Below are 20,669 nucleotides of genomic sequence, written 5' to 3' on the forward strand. Positions count from 1 at the left end.
AAAAATTCATTCATCAGTTAAAGTGCCGAGGAAAGGAGAAAGAATTAATGCGATGGTCATACCGATACTCGGCACGGGAGCACGCGGACTGCGATGAGACAATTATGTAACGTAACAGGACACGTTTGAAGCTTACACCGAGACTTCATTTCTAATAATTGGTGGGGGCAGCGACGGAAGCCAAAGTCCAAACAACACAAAAGTCCGGGCGCTAAAGCGAACACTGCTATAAATGTCTATATTCTTGTAAATATATATCTCTTCGCGTTTATTTCGTGTTTTCGCGAGTTGATCTACGCATTTTACTATGAATCAGAGATACTGTAAGATTTTCTATATCTTTCTCCTAATCTGAAGTACGACTGCTTGAGATTTTATACTTAGTTATTAATACGATATATTACTAAATATCAATCCTACCCAAGATGTCACGTGCTATCATATGCAAAATAGTAGTGTGCAATTTCACGCGACGCGATAGTAATGCGTTTCTACCTTAACGCATAGTGAAAGAGGATTAAAGAAGAATGAGAAAAGTATTAATTAAGAGCATATGTTTATTGACATTACTCTTGAAATATATAACAATATTACCGTATGATACATCGCGCATATTACGTTGATTGTAGACGCGAGTCGTCGGTAAACTGTTTCTCGCAAATACATCACTGCAATATGTTGTGTACTCAAGGGAATTAAGATTTAAAAACGATCATTTCGTTTGTCTTTGACAACTAACGTGCAAATCTTACATATTATCATACACTGATCAAAAGTGATGTATAAAAATGCACACTGATGTCTCATTTCGGCTGCTGATTTCGTTGAGTCGACTTACAAAGGAAAACATGTTGCAAGTACTTTGTTCAGAATTGGCTACTTGGCAGACCGTATTCGCACATCGAATTCGCTACTATTCGATTCGTACGCTTTACGTACGTAAACGTACATACGGCATAACAGTTACAGTGACGCGAATGACGCGATCGACGCAGGCATTATGTATACTTATCCGTGCAACGGAGCATTCGTTAGGCAAATTATTATTACATGTTCGAGGAGAATCTAACGTGCGACGATATTCACGAAATGTTTTCACTGCAACTAGCAGCTTTGGTCTTTGTCACTGAGAGACACTGGACAGTACTGGTTGGGAGCAATTGTTGAAAAAGTCTTGAAAATACTGGCTCGAAACTTTTTATAGTTCCATTTATGCGATTTCCTTTGTATTGGTAAATACTTTAGAATATACTTTAAAACGCAAGACCTGCTTCGGAGTAAGTGGTAAATATCTTCTCGATTGAATTAACGTAAGCTGCTGTCCTCAAGTCCAAGCCAAGATTGAACTTCATGGCTGTTTTCATAATAGCCTGTCATACAATAAGAATAAAGTTAAACAATGTCTAGACATTTTCCATTTGTTTGCCGAAAAAATAGTTAATTACCCTCGCTGATCTTTCCATAGTGTAGTCCAAACCAGAATGAACAATATCTTTTTCAGAAGCACCAGAAATACGTTTTTGAAACGCTTCGGAGGGTGTAACAGGAATTCGACCGCCCACACGGCCGAATCTACGTTCTAACGATTCTTGTACAGATTCTAAAATTTTTAATGAAAATTAGAAATTTACAATATGTGCGATCCAACTAGATTAAATCTTTATCATCTATGCATGTGATCATATATACCTAACAAGTGATAATTTGATTCCCTTTCATACTTAAAGGTTAGACGACCATAAGACACGTGATTTAAATTCTTTAACCATTCGAAGAAGGAAACGGTGACACCACCGGCATTGATATACAAATCTGGTATAACTAAGATATTTCGGTCGATTAAAATTTTATCGGCAGCTGGAGTAGTTGGTCCATTGGCAGCTTCGGCTATAATTTTTGCCTAAAATGGAAGCAGCAATTGTTTAAAGAACTTTGAAAACACACAACGATATGTATTTATATACTTAATGTTAGAAAACAAATGTTAAGAAAATTCTTTACCTGAATAAGGCCGGCATTGGCTTTAGTAATAACTTTCTCGACAGCTGCAGGTATAAATATATCACAAGGCTCGTACATAAGATTTTCACCTTCGTACGGTTTAGCATTAGGGAAGCCCACGATAGTACCATTCTCTATACGGTAATCTTCTAGTTGCTGTAATATAAATTATGTTAAGTAATCTTATTAATGTAGAATAACCTTGTTGAAATTATTACGTCATACACGGGAAAATTTACTTATTTTATATTAAATTTCAAATAGTTGCTCACCTTAGGATCAATACCTTCGGAATTATAGATAGAACCATCGTGCTCGATTACTCCTATGCAAGTGGCGCCTGCACGATGCAAATAACGCATTGAATGTAAACCGACGTTACCAAAACCTTGAATAATGAATGTTTTTCCTCCCCAACCAGGTGTGGTGCCTAATGGTAAAAAGTTAGTCGATGAGAAAAGAAGACAGTGAATTAAGAGACATTGCTACCGACGAGTATGGTGTATCCAGGTAATAACATAAATAATACTACTGACACGATTATTGCATTTTTATCTTTTATGCTATGTTTTAACAAAATAATTTAAAAAGTTGGAAAAGATAATGGATAGTATATTACAGCGGCCATTATTAAAGTAAAGATAACTCCAGAAATGGGCCAGGTGTATTTCAAAGTGGTGAATATATTAACAGTTAGCACAATAACGTCCAGAAACGAGATATGTACATATATATCATTTTATACTAACCGACGGGAAACGAGGTATCTCACTCGTGATTATCTGCTTCAACTGTTTTAATTAACTGTTAGTATATCTTAACTCAAAAAATACCCAATGTCAATGTGTTAACTGTAGATGGTTGACATATAGACATCCAATATAGAAGGAAATAACATTGGAAATGTCCTCGTACCGATCATGCTCATGTAATTAGCTTCGTTGATAAAATTTTCTATTCCATGGAACAATCCACGCCCTGTCGCAGAAATACGTCCATGTATTCCACCCTGATTAATTGGTTTCCCTGTGACACAGGCGTGAGCGTTGATATCCACATGCCCTATAGTCTTGGCATATGTGTCTGCAATCCAGGACATTTCACGTTCTCCAGTTCCCATGTCGGGAGCAGGAACATCGACACCGGGTCCTTTAAATTAAAACGAGAATATATTTATGTGATTTTAACTAATATAGGATATTCGCAAGGCCTTCTTATTCAATTGAACTAATATTATCAACGAAATTTTACAAGAGCTACAAATTACAAGTTGCCAGATCCAATAAATTCTGTTATATAATATAAAAAGTTAGATAATAAAATAAATGGAATTGTAAAAATTACAAATGTTACTTAATATTAAAATATTATCTTTTATCAGATACACATAATATGAAATTTGAATTGTTTATTTAAAAATTGATCAATAGTATATTGAAATTAAATACATAATTCAGCTAATTTAGTCTCGATATTATTGAACGGATTAATTACTCTTTTTCTTATCTATAATCAAAACTGCTCCACAATGTTTATATTTTTGGCAACTTGCAAATTTCAATATTTTAAAAATTAAAGAATATTCTATCGAAAAAAATACGCAAGTATCCATATATGTATTTTTGAGCGATTGCTAATCTATAGCTGATCGTAGCAATCAGCAGTTATTAGAGAATAATTTTACGTGTATTGGTTTTAAATCCATTTATGTAACGTGATCGTTTTATGCTGACATATCGAAGAAAATTTATCACAACGAGTCCAATAAACAGTTAGGTCGAAACAAATTTAATAATGCCGCATACAAGTATGCAACAGAATCACGTATCTTTTGCTTCTTTAATTCGTTCGTCCGTTCTCTAATCATCTTCGATGTAAATTTTAACAAAGACATTTTTCGATATTTTGACGTATCTCACCAATAAATCCCTTCTTCGCGAGCTCCAGCGTGAACCTTCTTGTGATTTTTTCGAGCTCATGTTCCGAATACAATTTGGGATTAATCTTAATACCGGCTTTAGCTCCACCGAAAGGAACATCTACACAGGCACACTTGAAAGTCATTAATGCCGACAAAGCCTTTACTTCGTCCCGCGAGACATCCATCGAGAAACGAATACCTGTAACAAACAATTATTTCTTTTCTATAATTTTATACTTTTAAAATCAAATAGAACAATCAATTAATTGATAATTTGCAAAATATCTTTGCAACGTTCCATTTGTTCGAAATTTCATTACGAAACTTGTTAATGTTATGTAAGGACACTTATTAATACTTGTAACTTGTGACCAGTAAAATTTCGTTACTGTACAATTGCGCAGTATGGTCCTGCTGACATTCAATATATACGAATTGAAAATTTTCCACTGTCTTTATCTTCTATCTATTTTATTTTAAATCGTTCGTTTTATTTATATGCTTATATCATACAACAATGTAAAATACTAAACAAAATAAAATTAGTGTTTTCGAATAAATATAACGAATACGTATTCTAATAGCTATGATTGACGATAGTGACAGTGTATGTATAGTCACCCATAAGTCTTTGTTACTCCGCATAAAGGCGATTTTAAAATGCCATAAAATACGTTCTATATCAAGACTGCTACATGCTGTTTTAATGTTATTTATGTTACACAAAATTTAATGTATTGGTTGGTACATATACATTACGCAACACGCGAATATAGCTGCCTACACAATGATTACCAGTCGTTATGCGCATATTTGTATGCGACCTCGCTAATGAATTTTTCAAACAACAGCTGGAATTGTACTATAAGCACAATGTTATCGCCTAAAACCTAAGCAAATGATATAAAATGGAAGAAAAATTAATAAGTACGCATGCTGTTTTAGCAGGTTCGTGCGAATAAAAAAAAGCTGCATCAATTTGTTTCCATGAGAGCATTGACCTTTCGAGCATCATCATGACACTGGCATGCTAGTGCCAAATTCTTAAATCAAATAGTGAATCAAGGTAGTTAGCTAATGTTTGGCAGGGACGAAGAAAAACACCAGACAGCTTGGCATTGTTACGTTGTATCGGCATTTTCTAATAGCAATGAGTTACGTTCGAAGACAAACATTCGCTGTTTCTTATAATAATAACGTGAATAAGAAACGGAATGTAAGTAATTAGGATTGCGACCGTAATTATGTCACGCAAATGATAAAACTGATACAGACGACTTAATTTTTAAAAAGACCACCAGTGACGAATATAGGGGAAGGATGATCTTCGTCAACGAAGAATCGTCGAGTTCACTTTGCTTGGCTCTCAAAAAAGATCTACCTCATGAGATGCTGTTACGTTTCGCTCACGAGCTCAAGTACAAATTTATATCAAGGAGATGTTTCGATATGCGTGATTCGAATATCTTTCTCAACAAATCGGATAAACAACTGTTCAAGAAATCTAATTAATTCTGTAGGGTGAGTCAGTAATGATGATAAGTACAATCGTCAAGAAAACTATTCTACTACGAAGTTATTCTCTTCCAAAATAACTTCCTACTGATTTTACTCGTTTTAACCATTCGACAATTAGCCAAGTTCCCATAAATAAATTTTCAAATTTGATCTTATCGAAAACAGAGCGCTGTATGAGAATATTATTTCTTCCTTTTCTTCTTTTGTTTTTGTCTTATTTTTCACGTAGAATCACCCCTTTACCGTCTGTACCACGATTATTGAATCACCCTGTATATCTGATATGTAAGTACATATACTAACAAGAGATTTTAATTGCCATATCCTAAGCATCGCATTACTAATATGTAAATCGACGCATCAGCGCGTTTAATCATTGATGTAATACAATCCTCGTGAGTAAGAAGTGCAAAAGCTATGAGAACGAAAAGCGTTGGCACATTATCGTTCCTCATCATCTATTTGTGCGTCACAAAACTACAATTTCTCCGATGAGGGCTATGTACAAATATATTTTCCACTCCATTTATAAAATAAATTGTTCATTACATAAAAACAAAATGACACGAGTTTCTCTTCGAATAAGCTAATGTTATGTATTATATAGCAAACGTGGTTTCAATAATCTGTCTACTAAAATCGAGGTTAAAACCATGTCATTTAACTCCTGAAGCCGTAAAATTGTCGTTTCCAATGTCTCATCGTATACTGTACATTGAATACATAAAAGTAACTAGAAACTAGCACAAAACTCAATTAAAATTATGACACGAACAAAAGATATACAAACGTTAACAAAACAAGATAATTTTGAATTTAAATATATGTTGGATTTAGATTCGAAAAATTCGACAGAATGAAATTTTAGCGAATTTGATGCAGTTTAAGACTGCTCGTGCCTGTTACGTATCGTTATTGATGACGTAATTAATGCTAACATCAAATTTAAGCGGCCATGAGAGAAAAATTACATATTCTATGAGCCATCAGGCTTTCTTTCTTTCTCCTTCTCTCCTTCGTTTACGTTTCCCCCATACGTATGGGAGTGCAAACGATGTGACAATTCTGTATTTGTTCAAATGTTTTTAATAATAAAAGAAATAACTGTAAGCAACAACTGGTGTAATCAAGATCGCAGTTGTTAAATATCAATGAAAAATAAATGTTATCGAAAGCATGGTAAACGAAATGTAAAATAAAGCGTCTCTCGATTTACCTCCTTTGCAGGGTGTTCTATGAGTTGAATGTTGCGCGCGATAGCCAGTAATCATTTCGTAGTCGCCCGAGTCGCGTCTCAATGGGAAGGAGGTTTCGAGGATGTGGTCACATTGTTCCATTAGCATCAAGATACCCTTCACTTTCTTTTTTCTCTCTTCCACGCTCATCCTGGAACGTTTGCCGATATCTTCGACCAATTTGTCTTCGACGATCTGACAAGCTCGATGAAAAAAGTATTCGACCATATCGAAAAACTTTGGATTCAGATCGTCGGGGATATCCTTTAGTCGATCGGGTATCTGATGATCGGCATAACCGCGTGCTTGGAACGCCGGTACGATACGTATGAGCGTGTTATGAATAACATCATTACTCGGTACTTGTTTCAAAGCAATCGACGATCTTGTTAATTTCCTTATGTGAAACATTTTCAATGTATCTCGTCACCGTTGTAATTAAATCGATTTTTACAACGCTTTTCACACAATGTATGTCCTAACTTTTCTTGTTCCTTTCTTTTTCTCTCTATCCCTACCCGTTTCTTCTATCTCACTTCCGATCTTAACAGAACTCGGTCTCTCACCCGACTACCTCAGTAATCGCGTTCCTTTCCTACCGATCGAAACAATTTTACCTTTCCACCACGTTCGCAACACTCTACCTATCTCACCACTCACCACCCTACGTGCCAACGCCAACTGGTCCAATCGCTTCGAACACTTACCAACTCCGAGATTCTCTGTATGATTTCACTCGATACGAACAAAATTCTGCCAACATTTACAAATAAATCTCCCTATGTGGTTCTGTGGTATTATTACCATATTTTTGAATAACCGATTGAATGTTAAATTTTTTTAATTTAAGATAGCTGTTAATAGTTGTCCATTGTATAAATGGTAATCCGGATTTTGTAAAACATACTTTATTTCAAAGTTTCAAGAATATAGCGATAAAACGTGGGGAAATAACCATAGAATAAATTTGTTATTAATTAATATAAATAAGAGCGGAAAGAACCGAAGAATTAAATCACAAACAGTATAAATGCGAGATATGTATCGTTTTAAGATGCTACCGAATCTAACAAATACTCAACATCAAGTGAACGATGATACTATTGTTTCAATTCTAAGTCGGGATTTATATTTTTATTAAGTTTATAGCCCGTTGTTATAAGAGATATTAAATATCTAAAAAAATAATGCAGCTTTCTTATCGTTGGAATCTTATTTTTAGAAACATATGACCTGTTAACATTTTTAAAATACAACCAAAATTTGATAGTTCTTTTCATACGTAAGTGTTTTATCAACATATGTATTCGTAGTCCATTGAAATATAATATTTTTAATACTTGTGACGTTAAAAATTAATAATTATGTGTGATAAATTGACAGTAATTAATTTTCGCATATGTATAAGTGAATAGTACTTTCAAAGTAGGAATCATGTCAGAAAGATCAGTTTCTTCAGATCTTGTACAAAATCAGTCTAGAAAAGTTAAAAAATTTCATCACAAGGTTAATAAAAACAAAAATAAAAAGATATCTAAGAGGGAAACTTTTAATGAACAACCAGTGCTTGTTGATGATGAAAAGGGAAAGGAAGAGGAAAATAAAGAAGAAATCAAAGCTCGGAAAGCTAAAGTCCCAAAAGAAAAAGATACATTTCCACAACATATTCCTGAAGAAGAAATTGACAAACTTTTAAGAAATGAAAATTCCAATGAAACACAATACATAGAAGGGCAGTTACGTGTCAATCCCTGGAGTCGTGAATATGCTTATTTATCTTTCTCTGATGATCAATGCGATTTATTAATCGTTGGCTTAAGGGATAGAAATCGAGCTTTTGATGGTGATCTTGTTGTAGCACGTATAAATCAGCCAGAAAAATGGAAAATGCATCAAGGATACGAGCAAAAAACAGGTGTTGTTGTTTATATACGAGAGAAAATACATCCAAGAAGGACAATTGGATGCTTCAAAGAAAGTGGTGAATTTTTTTATCCCAGAGATCGTCGTGTACCATTAGTTAAGATAAGTAAGAAATCCTTGCAACAGTTTGGTGTGTGTCAAAATTATAAAGACATGTTATATTTGGTTGTTATAACTGACTGGATAAAGCCAAAGTTTGCAGTTGGGTATGATAAAAATTTATAAATCTAAACAAGTAGAAGCTTCAATGATTGTTGAAATAATATACTCACTTACATGGTATACAGGCAAATTGAAAAAATAATTGGAAGTATTGGCGATATAAAAGCAGAATCAAATGCAATATTACTTGAATATGATTTAGATGTTACACCTTATAGCCTAGATGTAACGAAGGAGCTTCCAAGTAGTGACTATTCTTTAACAGAAAATGATATTAAAGACAGAGAGGACTGGAAAGATGAATGCATATTTACTATCGATCCTGATACTGCTGTTGACTTAGATGACTCAGTCTCTTGCAAACCTTTGGAAAATGGAAATTATGAAGTAATTACACTGTTCTGTAGAGTTATCTCCAGAGAGTATACTTCATTTGTTTGTCTATTTGTTTATATGTATATGTGTATGTATATATATATATATATTTCTTTTTCTAGATTGGTGTGCATATATCAGATGTTACTCATTATGTAGAATTCTTATCTCCATTGGATATTCTGGTTTCAAAACGAGCTACAACTATATATATGGCAGATAACGTATATCACATGTTACCAAAAGAATTATGTCAAGTATGTTCTTTGTCACCTGGTCAGGATAAATTGGCTTTTTCTGTTATTTGGGAAATGACGCAAGATGCAAAAGTTGTTAAATATCGTTTTGCTAAAACTGTAATAAGATCATGCTGTCAAATGTCTTACCAGCATGTTCAGAAAATGATTGAAAATCCAGAATATAATTGGCCAGATAACTCTATAAATATAGATGGAAATTACAAGCTTAATGATTTGTCAATAAAAGTAAACATTTTACACAATTTAGCTATTCAAATGCGTAAGAGAAGATTTCAAAATGGTGCGCTACAAATAGATCAACCAAAATTATGTGTCAGGGTTGATAGAATTACGGGTTTACCAATATCGTACAATATAGAAGAACAGCAAGATAGTAACAGGTATTTTTAGTATTTTTAAAGTTGTACTATCCTTAAATTATGATATAAATGTGCATATACATATATACATATACATATATGTATTTTTATATGTATATACATATACATTATATTTTAGACTTATAGAAGAGTTTATGTTGTTAGCTAATATGACAGTTGCTACACACTTATACAATGTAATTCCGGAGACTGCTTTATTACGCAACCATAAAGAGCCTTCAAAACGTATTTTAAGTACGACGCAAGATATGCTGCAAAAATTTGGCATTCAATTAGACATTAAATCGTCTACATCTTTGCACGCTAGTATAAAACGTTGTGAAGAAGGATTAGAAACTGAAGACGATGAAAGAAGAATAATAATGAAATATAGGATGATGGTTATCAACAATCTTTGTTCCAGAGCTATGACTGTATGATTTTTTCTTTAGTTTTGAAGAACTTCTTAATACACGTATAAAAATTGAAATCACTCTCTACATTCTTAGCGAGCTACCTACATATGTTCGTCTGCAGTAAAAGCAGAGGAGGAATTAAGACATTATGCTTTAAACGTATCGGTTTATACGCATTTTACGTCCCCAATTAGACGATATTCCGATTGTGTTGTACATCGTTTACTTTATTCAACTTTAAGAAATATAGACATGCCTAAAGAATGGACTAAAAATCTTTGCAAATCGTAAGTTACTTAGGAAAAGATTGGAATAATTAATTAGTATTAGTAACATGTACAAATGAAATATTTTTAATATTTTTATATGGTTTCTACCAAGACAGAATAGCGGCAAATTGTAATATAAAGAAATATAGTGCGAAAATGGCACAAGAGCGGAGTAACGAAATGTACTTTACGTATTTGATAGATTTAAAGGGTCCTCTTGTTACAATGGGTATCGTGTTGAGTGTACATGAAAATTTGATAACTATTATATTGTGTCAATTTGGTATAAAATTAAAGGTTTCCTTCACGCACTTAGAAAATTTGGCACTCGTCGAATATTCTTCGGAATGTTCCATTCCAACGATAAGCATCTCTTGGAAACAACCTGCTATTACTCAGGTAATATAAAGAAGTATATTAATGTTGTGTATATTATCTAAATATAACAGCAGCTTATATGACAGTATGAACAATATAATTTACCTGACGTTTTTCAGGTAATAAATGTTTTTACTTTATTGCATTTGAGAGTCGAAAAGCATCCTGAATCTTTTCGATTAACTGGCACTCTTTTACCACCGACTCAGGAAATAGAATAAATAATGGTATTTTGCTGTAAATTAAATTTGAAGACGACCATTATAAAAATATTTATATATATTATATATTTATATATATGTACATTATTTTATTATACATTTATATGTTATACATTTTTAATATGATCATGAAATGTTAATTTAATGATAAAAATTTCTTTATCTGATAGATGTATTTTTAACGAATTGATAGAAAAAATATATCGGACGTTTCGCAAGAACATTATTTATTTCAATTATATATTAATGTACATTGTGGTAACATTTTTACATACTTGTAATCGTACAGTTACATTAATCGCTGAACGATTATTACATATACAAATAAATAGCCCTTATTTATATTTAGCTTCATATCTGTACATAAAGTCATGTATACCATGTGCAAAGCATATATTTTATTTGCATACGAAAAGAAACATAATTGTGGAAGTAATTCAGATCTGTTAGTATTCTGCTATTTTTTATGTAATTATATTTACACAATTAAGTGATAACTTTTGCATGATTAACTAAAAGAAAGAAAAATGACAAGTTTCTCAGGAAATATGATTTTCTTTATTTTAAGAAAGTATAAATATTTCTTAATTTCATTCAAATTAACCGTTTTAAACATTAGTTTTTTACAATAGAGCATGATCGTGTTATTTTGTCACTAACGAGTTCTCAATTAAAATGTAACTTTACTTTCATAGCAGTATGTACTTTGAAACTTATTTTCTTAGAATTTATTGAAGAGTTATAGAGCTTTGTACATTGAATATTTCAAAGTCAAAAATTACAGTTTATGGTATATTTCAAAAGTTGTTGGTTTGATCAATAATAAAAGGATAACGGGAATCTTGGGCTCTACAAAATGACATATAGTCGTTAACCGTGCAAAATATTCATTGCCGTTTTTGAACAATATATTTTTGTAATTCAGATCAAAAGTATCGACAATGTGTAATAGAATGCAAGTATCCGCATTAAAACAAGAAAGCGACACATTGAATAACAGTCTTTTTAATTTATTTCGTATCGCTTACGCTAATAAATTATAATACTAAGAATTAAAGTATAATTAATATAAGTTAGTATCTGCATTTTTTAGATCAAGTGTGATAGAGAATGTACATTAAAGAATCTTCTATTAAATTCTTGTTGCCGTCGAGGAAAACTTATACTAGATATATTAGGTTAATGCATGTGATTGTTACTGTTTTTACGATTGAGACTTATTTTGATGTTCATAATTTACAAGTCTCTGACCAACAAGATATTTATCATTTTTTATATGTTCATAAAGCTTTTTGAACTGTCGAATTTGAAAGTAAATAACAATACATATTAAGTGTACTAATAACAGGAAAGGATACAAATGTCTAGCAATTAGAATTTGTGTTTGTAGATTCGTGATTAAAAGTGGGACTATTCCGTAAGCTACAGCATAGGGAACAGCTAAAGCAAGACCGAAACAACATATTACCGGTGCTGCTAATTCTGTAACGATGAATTTCAAATCTATTTCCCTAATACCATCGTTGTATGCTCGTTCAATTGCAAGACGAATTCTCCAATCCGGTCCCATCATAATTATAGCGGTCGCTATTTTTGTGTACAATACACCTAGGGCCCAATCTTGCCAGATAAACAAAATAGGATTTTGTTCTAGCGGTACACGCAATGGTACAACAACGACTAGTTCAAGAAGAAGACCAAACAAAAGCGGTATTAGGCCAATAAGTAAGAAAAATGCTACTGATGCTTTAACACCTATGATCGCCCAATGTTTTATTCTATCTAAAAGAGCTCTTCGACCACGAGGTAACCAAGAAAATGCTAAGGCTAATCCTCTTGCTGCTGCCCAACATACGTACATTCCACAAGCTATGGTGTATAATTCATGTACTCGTCCAGATAAAGCAACTGCGGCTTCGTTGGTATCTGAAATATTAAAAACAACGCTATAATCAGAAGGATAATTTGGGAGGAAGTAGATATCCAAGTATATCGACAGGAAAGATGAATAAGCATTTCATACTTTAAAAAGCGAACTTACCAGACCCACTTAAGGCAGGTGGTAATACTGGTGGAGATGGAGCCGGAGCTCCGACCATCCACAATGCCATAACTCTGCGTCCAAGCCAAACAGGAAGAATCATTGCAATTAAACTAGCGATAACAAGAGAAACGCAAACACAAAACAGAAGGCCAATTAGACGAGCAGGAAACCAGCGTGGTCTGATATACGGTTGGAAACCTGTTGGTCCTCCTCTTTGTAACAGCGCTTGATGCGCCGCTCCTAAATCAGGATGTTGCGGTTCCTCAATTACGGCCGGCCCTGGATCTTCAGTTTGTTCTCTTAAAAGATACGATTGGAGATCTAACATCCAGGCTACCACTCGACACCACCCTCTTATTAGGGCTTTTAACCATGTACGTGTATGAGATTGCTCCAATAATGCAGGAAGAATAACTTGTAGTAATAGCAGTTCTAAAGACAATTCGCTGATCTAATTTAAAAATAAAGAAACAAATAAAGTAATACATCACAATTGTTAGTAAGAGGAATTTTTAATTTTCTCTTTTAACTAATAATTAACTTCTTACCTGAGCTTCGCTCTGAATAGTCACGGTATATGGCAAAAATCCTGGCCATGCCCATCTTAAGAGTTTCACAGGTAACCATAGCATTAATAAAATAGCAGTTCCAAATATCACTGCAGATGCTACGAGCCTTCTAACATGTCTTAAAATTGGAAGATGTATCATTTCTTGTATAGGAGAAAAGTCGGGATCATTTAAATTTCTTAAGAACCAAAGTACTCCTGGCCGTAAGACTTCTCGTAATAACAGAATGAACGAAGCAAAGTAGTATATATAAATCATTCCCACCAACCAATGTAAGAACATTGAAGTACCAGGGGCTAGTTTAAATGAAGATTCTCTGTCTCGAAGTGTGGCGTCGAACATTGCTAATGAACAAATGTCTAACCACCAACCACAAACCAGAGGAAGCACTCCTATCTCAACGACCGAAAGTAAAGAAACCTTTACTATAACGTAACATAAGCCCAATAATCGTTGAGAACGTTGGAAACCTAAAGGTGCTGCTAATGTATGAAGGACCACTAGCCCTACTCCAGTAACACAATAACCACATAATGTAGTTACTAATCCTTCAAAGTGTGAAGCAGCTGCATATTCTTGTAGATCTAGCAATGCTATTGCAAAACTACCGACATAGTACGGATAAAAAGCGAAAACCTGAAAATAAGAACATCGCATTTTGTACGACAAAAATTGATTATTTCGTCTTATATTTACGATTTAAAACATATAAGCAAAGCGTACCATAATAAATAGCGTATTTAATGAAACGACCCAAAATACGTGTCCAAGAAAAACAAGGGATCCATCTAAGCCTAAAAGGCGCTCCCAAGTTAACTCCTCCGCGGGCCTATCCCACTCTAATGGATTCCAATTTGCTTCCTCATCTTCTCCTTGAGCCTGACCCTGGGCTTGATCCCTCCACCCCTCCCCAACTCTCGCGTTTGCTTGTTCACCATCTATACCCAATTCGTCTCTAGGTGCTGCAGGTTGTTCTGCATCCCTTGGTGGAACCAGTGGTTCTACATTTCGAGGTACTACTACATGCGGTTCGACAGGTTGTTCTATTTGTTGATCAGCGCTTCTGGGAGCAACGTGTGGCTCAATGTCTCTACCAATTCCTTCAACTTCATTGATTCTTTGATTATTTGGTAAATTATTCTCTTCTACCCTATGTCCTTCCACGTTTTCCACATTATCATTGTTTGAATTTTCTGGTAAAATTGGTGGTTCATCAGCAAAGGGTGGTACATTATTATTATCTTGAATTTCTTGTTGAAGAGCTCTTTGCTCTTGAAACTGTTGCATGGGAATCTCTAAGTTAGGTGGTGGATTGTCGACTGGGGGCAATTGTACATTATCTCGATCAAGCCAATCAGGACCACCAGCATGTAAAATTTGTTCTCTTAGCCATACTAAACCAATAAATGCAAACAGAGTACAAGTTACCACAAAGCATCCATGAAATACATCTGATGATATATTTTCAGCAGATAACATATCCATTGGTAATGACATTATCTGTGAACAAAAGATATGGGTACTTCATTTTTTGACATAAAGTATTAAAAATTTAGATATATTTTAAAGTTATAAGAAAGTATTTACTCGAACCAGGTCTAGAGGACCACTGAATAATGCCCTGTAAGTTCGGCAAGCTGTCAGTGGAACAACTCCTAACCATGCTATTGCAACCAAGGTATAATGTAACCAATATTTTACTGCTGTTACAATGTTGGAAAATAATCCCCCAATAACATCTCTTAACGGTAAACGACGTGGCATATCTGGGCTATAAATCGGTGTAAAAGAAAAGCGATATCCGCAAAGTTCACAATATTCTTTACGCGAATATCGCATCCATTGTACTAAACATTCCTGATGTATCCATTTAATACTGCCTGTGCAGATACAGGGATGAAAGAGAGGTCTATCAGCAAGACCTTCAGATCTACAAACTCTGCAGATGTCTGCTCCTGACATGTCCTCCGTCATGTTTGGTTTTGTTTAAAATAACTGACTAAAGCAACGATCAATTTTCTGAAAGGAAAATGTTTAAAAAATTGTATTGTAAAAATGCAGAATATATATCTATTTCCTATATAACGAAATAATAATGGTTACAAGGTCGTATGCATAAATATATTTAAATTATTAAAATACAACCAAGAGAAGTTAAAAGTTGTAGAATTATTAAATGTGAAATGTTAAGAAAGAACAATAAATGGTAAAATGACAGAGCAAAAATAAAAGACTACATCGAAAGTGCGGAATGTGTCATTGGGAATATTTAATACTGAACATATAAAAAGTTTTACTTTAAAAAATTTAATCTAATTTCATAAACTGGATAATATTACTTACATAATAACATCGTTTACTTACTCATGCTCTGATAAAGATGCACAAAATCCAAAATTACTGTGCAAAATATTGAAAATGTCTACTGCTACTTCCAGTTCTTTTCTTCTTGCATCGACATACTTGCAACGTTTGCAATAAAAATGTCACTGTTCTTCCTAAACGATGTGTATTCTATCATTTTTAATCTGTTACAAATTACACATCCCAATACGTAAAGATTTCATTAAATTACGACATTCAATTTGACTGATACCTATTGAGTTGTACGCAATTTTCTTTCAATAGGAATTATTAAGTGAAGAAGTTTCATACATTGCTTAACCAGCTGAAGTAGTCAAACAATGTTAAGGGCGGCAATTGAAAGTTAATTTTGTTGTGTGTTGTATTTAATGTAATAAAAGAAAGAATGTAAAAATATATGAGTTATTGTACTTGACGATTTTTATTAAAAAATAGGTAAATAAGATGACAGCTACATTTTTTATTTTAACACGATGATATCTTGTAGAGTTATTAAACACAATAATTTATAACCCCATTGGAATAAAAACCTACTGTACATATTACGTGATGTTGTTTGTTACAAAGGTATTTAATACTGCACAGTTAAGTTTATATGAATCAAAACAATATTATCAGTTTTTTTATAAGATTTAAAAGTTCTTTTACGGTTATGAGAGTCCTCAACGTTGCGGAAAAGAACGATGCCGCAAAAAGTATCGCGGGCTATTTGTCTCGTGGCTCTTCTAAACGGGTATTTGAAAAGTTACTTTAATTGAAATATATGACAAATGTACAAAATTTTTATATGAACAATATTTTTGCTTTATATTCTTTTTAGAGAGAAGGATTATCGACATATAATAAAATTTATGAATTTAACTCATATTTATGGAATCAAAATTGCGAAATGATCATGACTTCTGTATCTGGTCATTTATTAAATTATGAGTTTGTTGGGGCATATCGTAAATGGCAAGGTTGTCATCCATTAAGTTTATTTGATGCACCTGTAATAAAGCAATGTTCGGAAGAGAATTCTATTAAGATTAAAAAAACTTTGGAAAGGGAAGTACAGAAATGTGGTGCATTAATTATTTGGACTGATTGTGATCGTGAAGGAGAGAATATAGGTTTTGAAATTATTCAAGTTTGTCGTGCAATTAAGTCTAATATTCGTATATATAGGTATTTATCAAATATGTTATCCATGAAATTGTATCTTCTTTCATGTAATAATATGTATGTTATTTAATAGAGCAAAATTTTCTGAGATTACACAAGCATCTGTAAATAGAGCTCTTCAAAATTTATGTGAGCCAGATAAAGCAATTAGTGATGCTGTTGATGTACGAAGTGAATTGGATCTAAGAATAGGTATTTAAAAAATATCCATAAAATACATCATATATCTATGAACTTAAATGTAAGAGAAACAACATTGCAGGTGCTGCATTTACAAGATTTCAAACACTGAGACTGAAACAAGTATTTCCCAGGACTTTGGCTGATATGCTGATTAGTTATGGTAGCTGTCAGTTTCCTACATTAGGATTTGTAGTTGAAAGATTTTTAGCCATAAAAAGATTTAAGTCAGAACCATATTGGAAGATAAAAGTAATGGATATCCGTGATAATATTTCTGTGGAATTTAGATGGGCAAGAGGAACACTATTTGAAAAATTGCCTTGTGAAGTATTTTTGGATATATGTTTGGAACAGCCTATGGCTACTGTTAAAAAAGTATTAAGTAAACCTAAGAATAAGTGGAGACCACTACCACTGGACACAATTGTAAGTAATAAAGTAGTAGTTTCAGTAAGAAAAGATACAATGCAATTTATTTAATTATGTTAAATATACCTAGGAGCTGGAAAAGCAAGGCTCTCGTAAACTTCATTTAAGCGCGAAGGACACTATGAGAATTGCGGAAAAATTATATACTCAAGGTTTGATTAGTTACCCACGTACAGAAACAAATATATTTCCAAAAGAATTAAATTTAGTTCCATTGGTGAACCAACAAGTAAACAATTCAGTATGGGGCAATTTTGCACAGCAATTATTAGAAAAGGGATTGACTCCTAGACAAGGCAAGAAAAGCGATCAAGCACATCCTCCAATACATCCAATAAAATATGCCGATGGTTTAAATGGTATGCACATAAATTTAACACTTATTAAATACTTGTTAACGAAAAATATTCTGCCGTTAATTTATGATAAATTATTTAACGACAGGCAATGAAGCTAAAGTTTATGAATTTGTGGTTCGACACTTTTTGGCTTGTTTATCGTGTGATGCGGTAGGCCAAGAAACAATGGTAGAGATCGATATAGCTGGTGAAGAATTTGCTGCTAAAGGTCTACAAATTATTGAAAAAAATTATTTAAATGTGTACATATATGAAAAATGGAATGACAAAGAAATTCATATATATCAAGAAGGACAAGTTTTCCAACCAACCAGCATAGATATGGTAGAGGAAAAAACATGTCCCCCACAATTGTTGACTGAAGCTGATTTGATCAGTTTAATGGATAAGTACGGTATTGGTACCGATGCTACTCATGCAGAGCATATAGATACAATAAAATCGCGTCATTACGTGGGTTTGATAGATGAAAAGCATCTGATACCTGGAAAACTTGGGATTGGATTGGTAATGGGTTATGATAACATGGGTTTTGAAATGTCAAAACCAAACTTAAGAGCTGAACTCGAAAAGGATCTTAAATTGTATGTCAATCTTTTATTTTCTTCTTAACAACAGAAAGAACATCTGAATATTTCAATTGAATTTTAATTGTTTACATTTGCGTCTAGGATATGTGATGGACAAAAAAGTCCGAAAGATGTTTTGGAAATTCAACTAAAGAAATATCGTGATCTATTTAAACTAACGGTAGAACGTGCTAATTTAATTGATATTGCTTTAGCAGATTACCTCGATGAACGACCGAGTAATACACAGGTAGAAATTAGTCATCCACCTCAAAAAATTATCTTTAAGTGTCCGAAATGCAACTCGGATATGATCCTTAAAGATAGAAAGCAAGGCACGGGAAAGTATATTGGTTGCATGTCGTTTCCAACATGTAATAATGTAATTTGGTTACCTCAGATTATTGAACATGTTGAAGTTTTGGATGAAGTTTGTTCACAAGTAAACATTATATGTTATATAATATTTATAATTATTATATGATATATTATGATATCTATATAATTAAAATTATTATTTTTAGTGTATAGGAAATATTCGTAAATTAAAATTTAAACTATTGAGAAACGTTTACCCCATTTATGGTACTGATTATACAACTTGCATAGGTGGTTGTGATCCTATGTTTAACGAAGCATTAAATATAAAGAACGAATGTATTAAAAGTCAAGAGTCTGGTTACCACAGTACATTTAACAGGACTATTGTCTCAAATTCATCTTCAATAAGGAACACTGTAACTCAACCATCTTCAAATGCTGAAAACAGGAGTTTATCTGGAAGCAACGCATCTATAGGGTCCATGCGAAATGAGAACGATGATCGTTATACAAGCAGATCAAGAAATGTTAAAAGACAAAATGTTTCAAAGAATAATACATGGATCGATGCTAATAATGTCAATTCTTCAAATAATGATCAAAGGTTAATTAGAAATGAACAAAAAACATGGGGTAACATCGATGACGATGCTATTATTATGTGTAATTGCCATGAAAACGCGATTCGATTAACAGTAAAAAAAGAAGGACCAAATCATGGTACAGGCGCCTTAGACACTTATAAAGCATTTTTCATTAAATATGACTTATTATAACGTTGTTTCACATTTTAGGAAGGATATTTTACAAATGTGCGAAGCGTCAAAATAGTTGTAACTTTTTTCTTTGGGCATCAGAAGACAATACACAGCAAATGCAAAATAATACAAATAGCAGTTCAAACCAGATGTTCATTGCCAGTACAAGCACTAGATCAAGTGTTCATGTTAATAGTTATCAAGATGATCCTACATTATCACACAATGACATTAAATGTCATTGTAATCAAAACGCAATACAGTAAGCAAATATACAACTAAACTCTTTTGACATTTTTAATATCTAGAAAAAATCATTATTTGTATACGGATTGTAGGCGGATTGTACAGAAAGATGGTCCAAATAAAGGACGTCCTTTTTACTCATGCCCTAAGAGTATAAACGAATCTTGCAAATTCTTTCAATGGGCGGATGAAAACGGTGGAAATACATATAATGGGTCTGGAGGACAAAATAAAGGAACATTTAGAGGAGAGAAAAATTTATCAAAAAGACATCACATTGCTACTGGTAAAAGAAAGTGTGGAATCTGCGGTACAGAAGGTTTGTGTTCTATTGTATATAATGTTCTAATGTGGAATTTATTATTTACGTTATGGTATATGATTTTATTCTTAGGACATACAAGAAGGACTTGTCCCGAGAATGCAATGGATTAAAAGAGAAGAGTATATGGTGTCAGTACAAATACAAAAACTCAGTATAATGACAGAAATGTAATTGTCTTTTTGTATTCCATACGATCACTTTCTAAACTATACAATGTGCTTTAGAATATAATAACATAAATATACATGTATATATATAAATTAAGAGTAGAGTGATTAAGTACGAGATTATAGTTGAATA

At 33.1% G+C, this 20,669-nt stretch overlaps 4 protein-coding genes across 8 annotated transcripts; 2 read left to right on the plus strand and 2 right to left on the minus strand.

Annotated features, from left to right (window-relative positions):
• Nucleotides 1-537: 537 nt before the first annotated feature.
• Nucleotides 538-7,338, minus strand: Gdh (glutamate dehydrogenase, mitochondrial). The gene is made up of 8 exons (XM_069127439.1): nt 6,657-7,338; nt 3,921-4,121; nt 2,917-3,150; nt 2,274-2,431; nt 2,002-2,157; nt 1,690-1,900; nt 1,446-1,600; nt 538-1,370 (listed from the first exon to the last, which is right to left on the minus strand). Exons 1-8 carry the CDS (start codon nt 7,084-7,086, stop codon nt 1,254-1,256), a joined length of 1,662 nt encoding a protein of 553 aa, XP_068983540.1. The 5' UTR covers nt 7,087-7,338; the 3' UTR covers nt 538-1,253.
• LOC138187016 (DIS3-like exonuclease 2) lies at nt 2,484-11,259 on the plus strand. 4 transcript variants are annotated; one of them, XM_069127438.1, is made up of 8 exons: nt 2,484-2,511; nt 8,534-8,804; nt 8,886-9,147; nt 9,258-9,775; nt 9,894-10,188; nt 10,264-10,457; nt 10,556-10,838; nt 10,937-11,259. In XM_069127438.1, the coding sequence occupies exons 1-8, from the start codon at nt 2,499-2,501 to the stop codon at nt 11,036-11,038; spliced, it is 1,938 nt and encodes a 645-aa protein (XP_068983539.1). In that variant the 5' UTR covers nt 2,484-2,498; the 3' UTR covers nt 11,039-11,259. The 4 variants fall into 4 exon arrangements, with proteins under 4 accessions (XP_068983539.1, XP_068983538.1, XP_068983537.1 ...); XM_069127436.1 differs by lacking the exon at nt 2,484-2,511 and adding an exon at nt 7,525-8,434; XM_069127435.1 differs by lacking the exon at nt 2,484-2,511 and having other exon boundaries at nt 7,526-8,804.
• Nucleotides 11,249-16,208, minus strand: MARCH6 (membrane-associated ring finger (C3HC4) 6). Its single transcript, XM_069127432.1, has 6 exons — nt 16,016-16,208; nt 15,239-15,670; nt 14,375-15,151; nt 13,631-14,287; nt 13,080-13,533; nt 11,249-12,964 (listed from the first exon to the last, which is right to left on the minus strand). Exons 2-6 carry the CDS (start codon nt 15,623-15,625, stop codon nt 12,243-12,245), a joined length of 2,997 nt encoding a protein of 998 aa, XP_068983533.1. The 5' UTR covers nt 15,626-15,670; nt 16,016-16,208; the 3' UTR covers nt 11,249-12,242.
• Nucleotides 16,209-16,319: 111 nt separating this feature from the next.
• Top3alpha (topoisomerase 3-alpha) lies at nt 16,320-20,578 on the plus strand. 2 transcript variants are annotated; one of them, XM_069127431.1, is made up of 12 exons: nt 16,320-16,450; nt 16,583-16,748; nt 16,836-17,182; nt 17,253-17,371; nt 17,442-17,788; nt 17,862-18,150; nt 18,236-18,734; nt 18,822-19,161; nt 19,244-19,760; nt 19,835-20,060; nt 20,137-20,363; nt 20,439-20,578. In XM_069127431.1, the coding sequence occupies exons 2-12, from the start codon at nt 16,611-16,613 to the stop codon at nt 20,477-20,479; spliced, it is 3,090 nt and encodes a 1,029-aa protein (XP_068983532.1). In that variant the 5' UTR covers nt 16,320-16,450; nt 16,583-16,610; the 3' UTR covers nt 20,480-20,578. The 2 variants fall into 2 exon arrangements, with proteins under 2 accessions (XP_068983532.1, XP_068983531.1); XM_069127430.1 differs by having other exon boundaries at nt 16,350-16,748.
• Nucleotides 20,579-20,669: the final 91 nt, after the last annotated feature.

This window comes from Bombus flavifrons, chromosome 14 (genome assembly GCF_040668555.2).
Source record: "Bombus flavifrons isolate JBK064 chromosome 14, iyBomFlav1_principal, whole genome shotgun sequence".
Lineage (NCBI taxonomy): Eukaryota > Metazoa > Arthropoda > Insecta > Hymenoptera > Apidae > Bombus > Bombus flavifrons.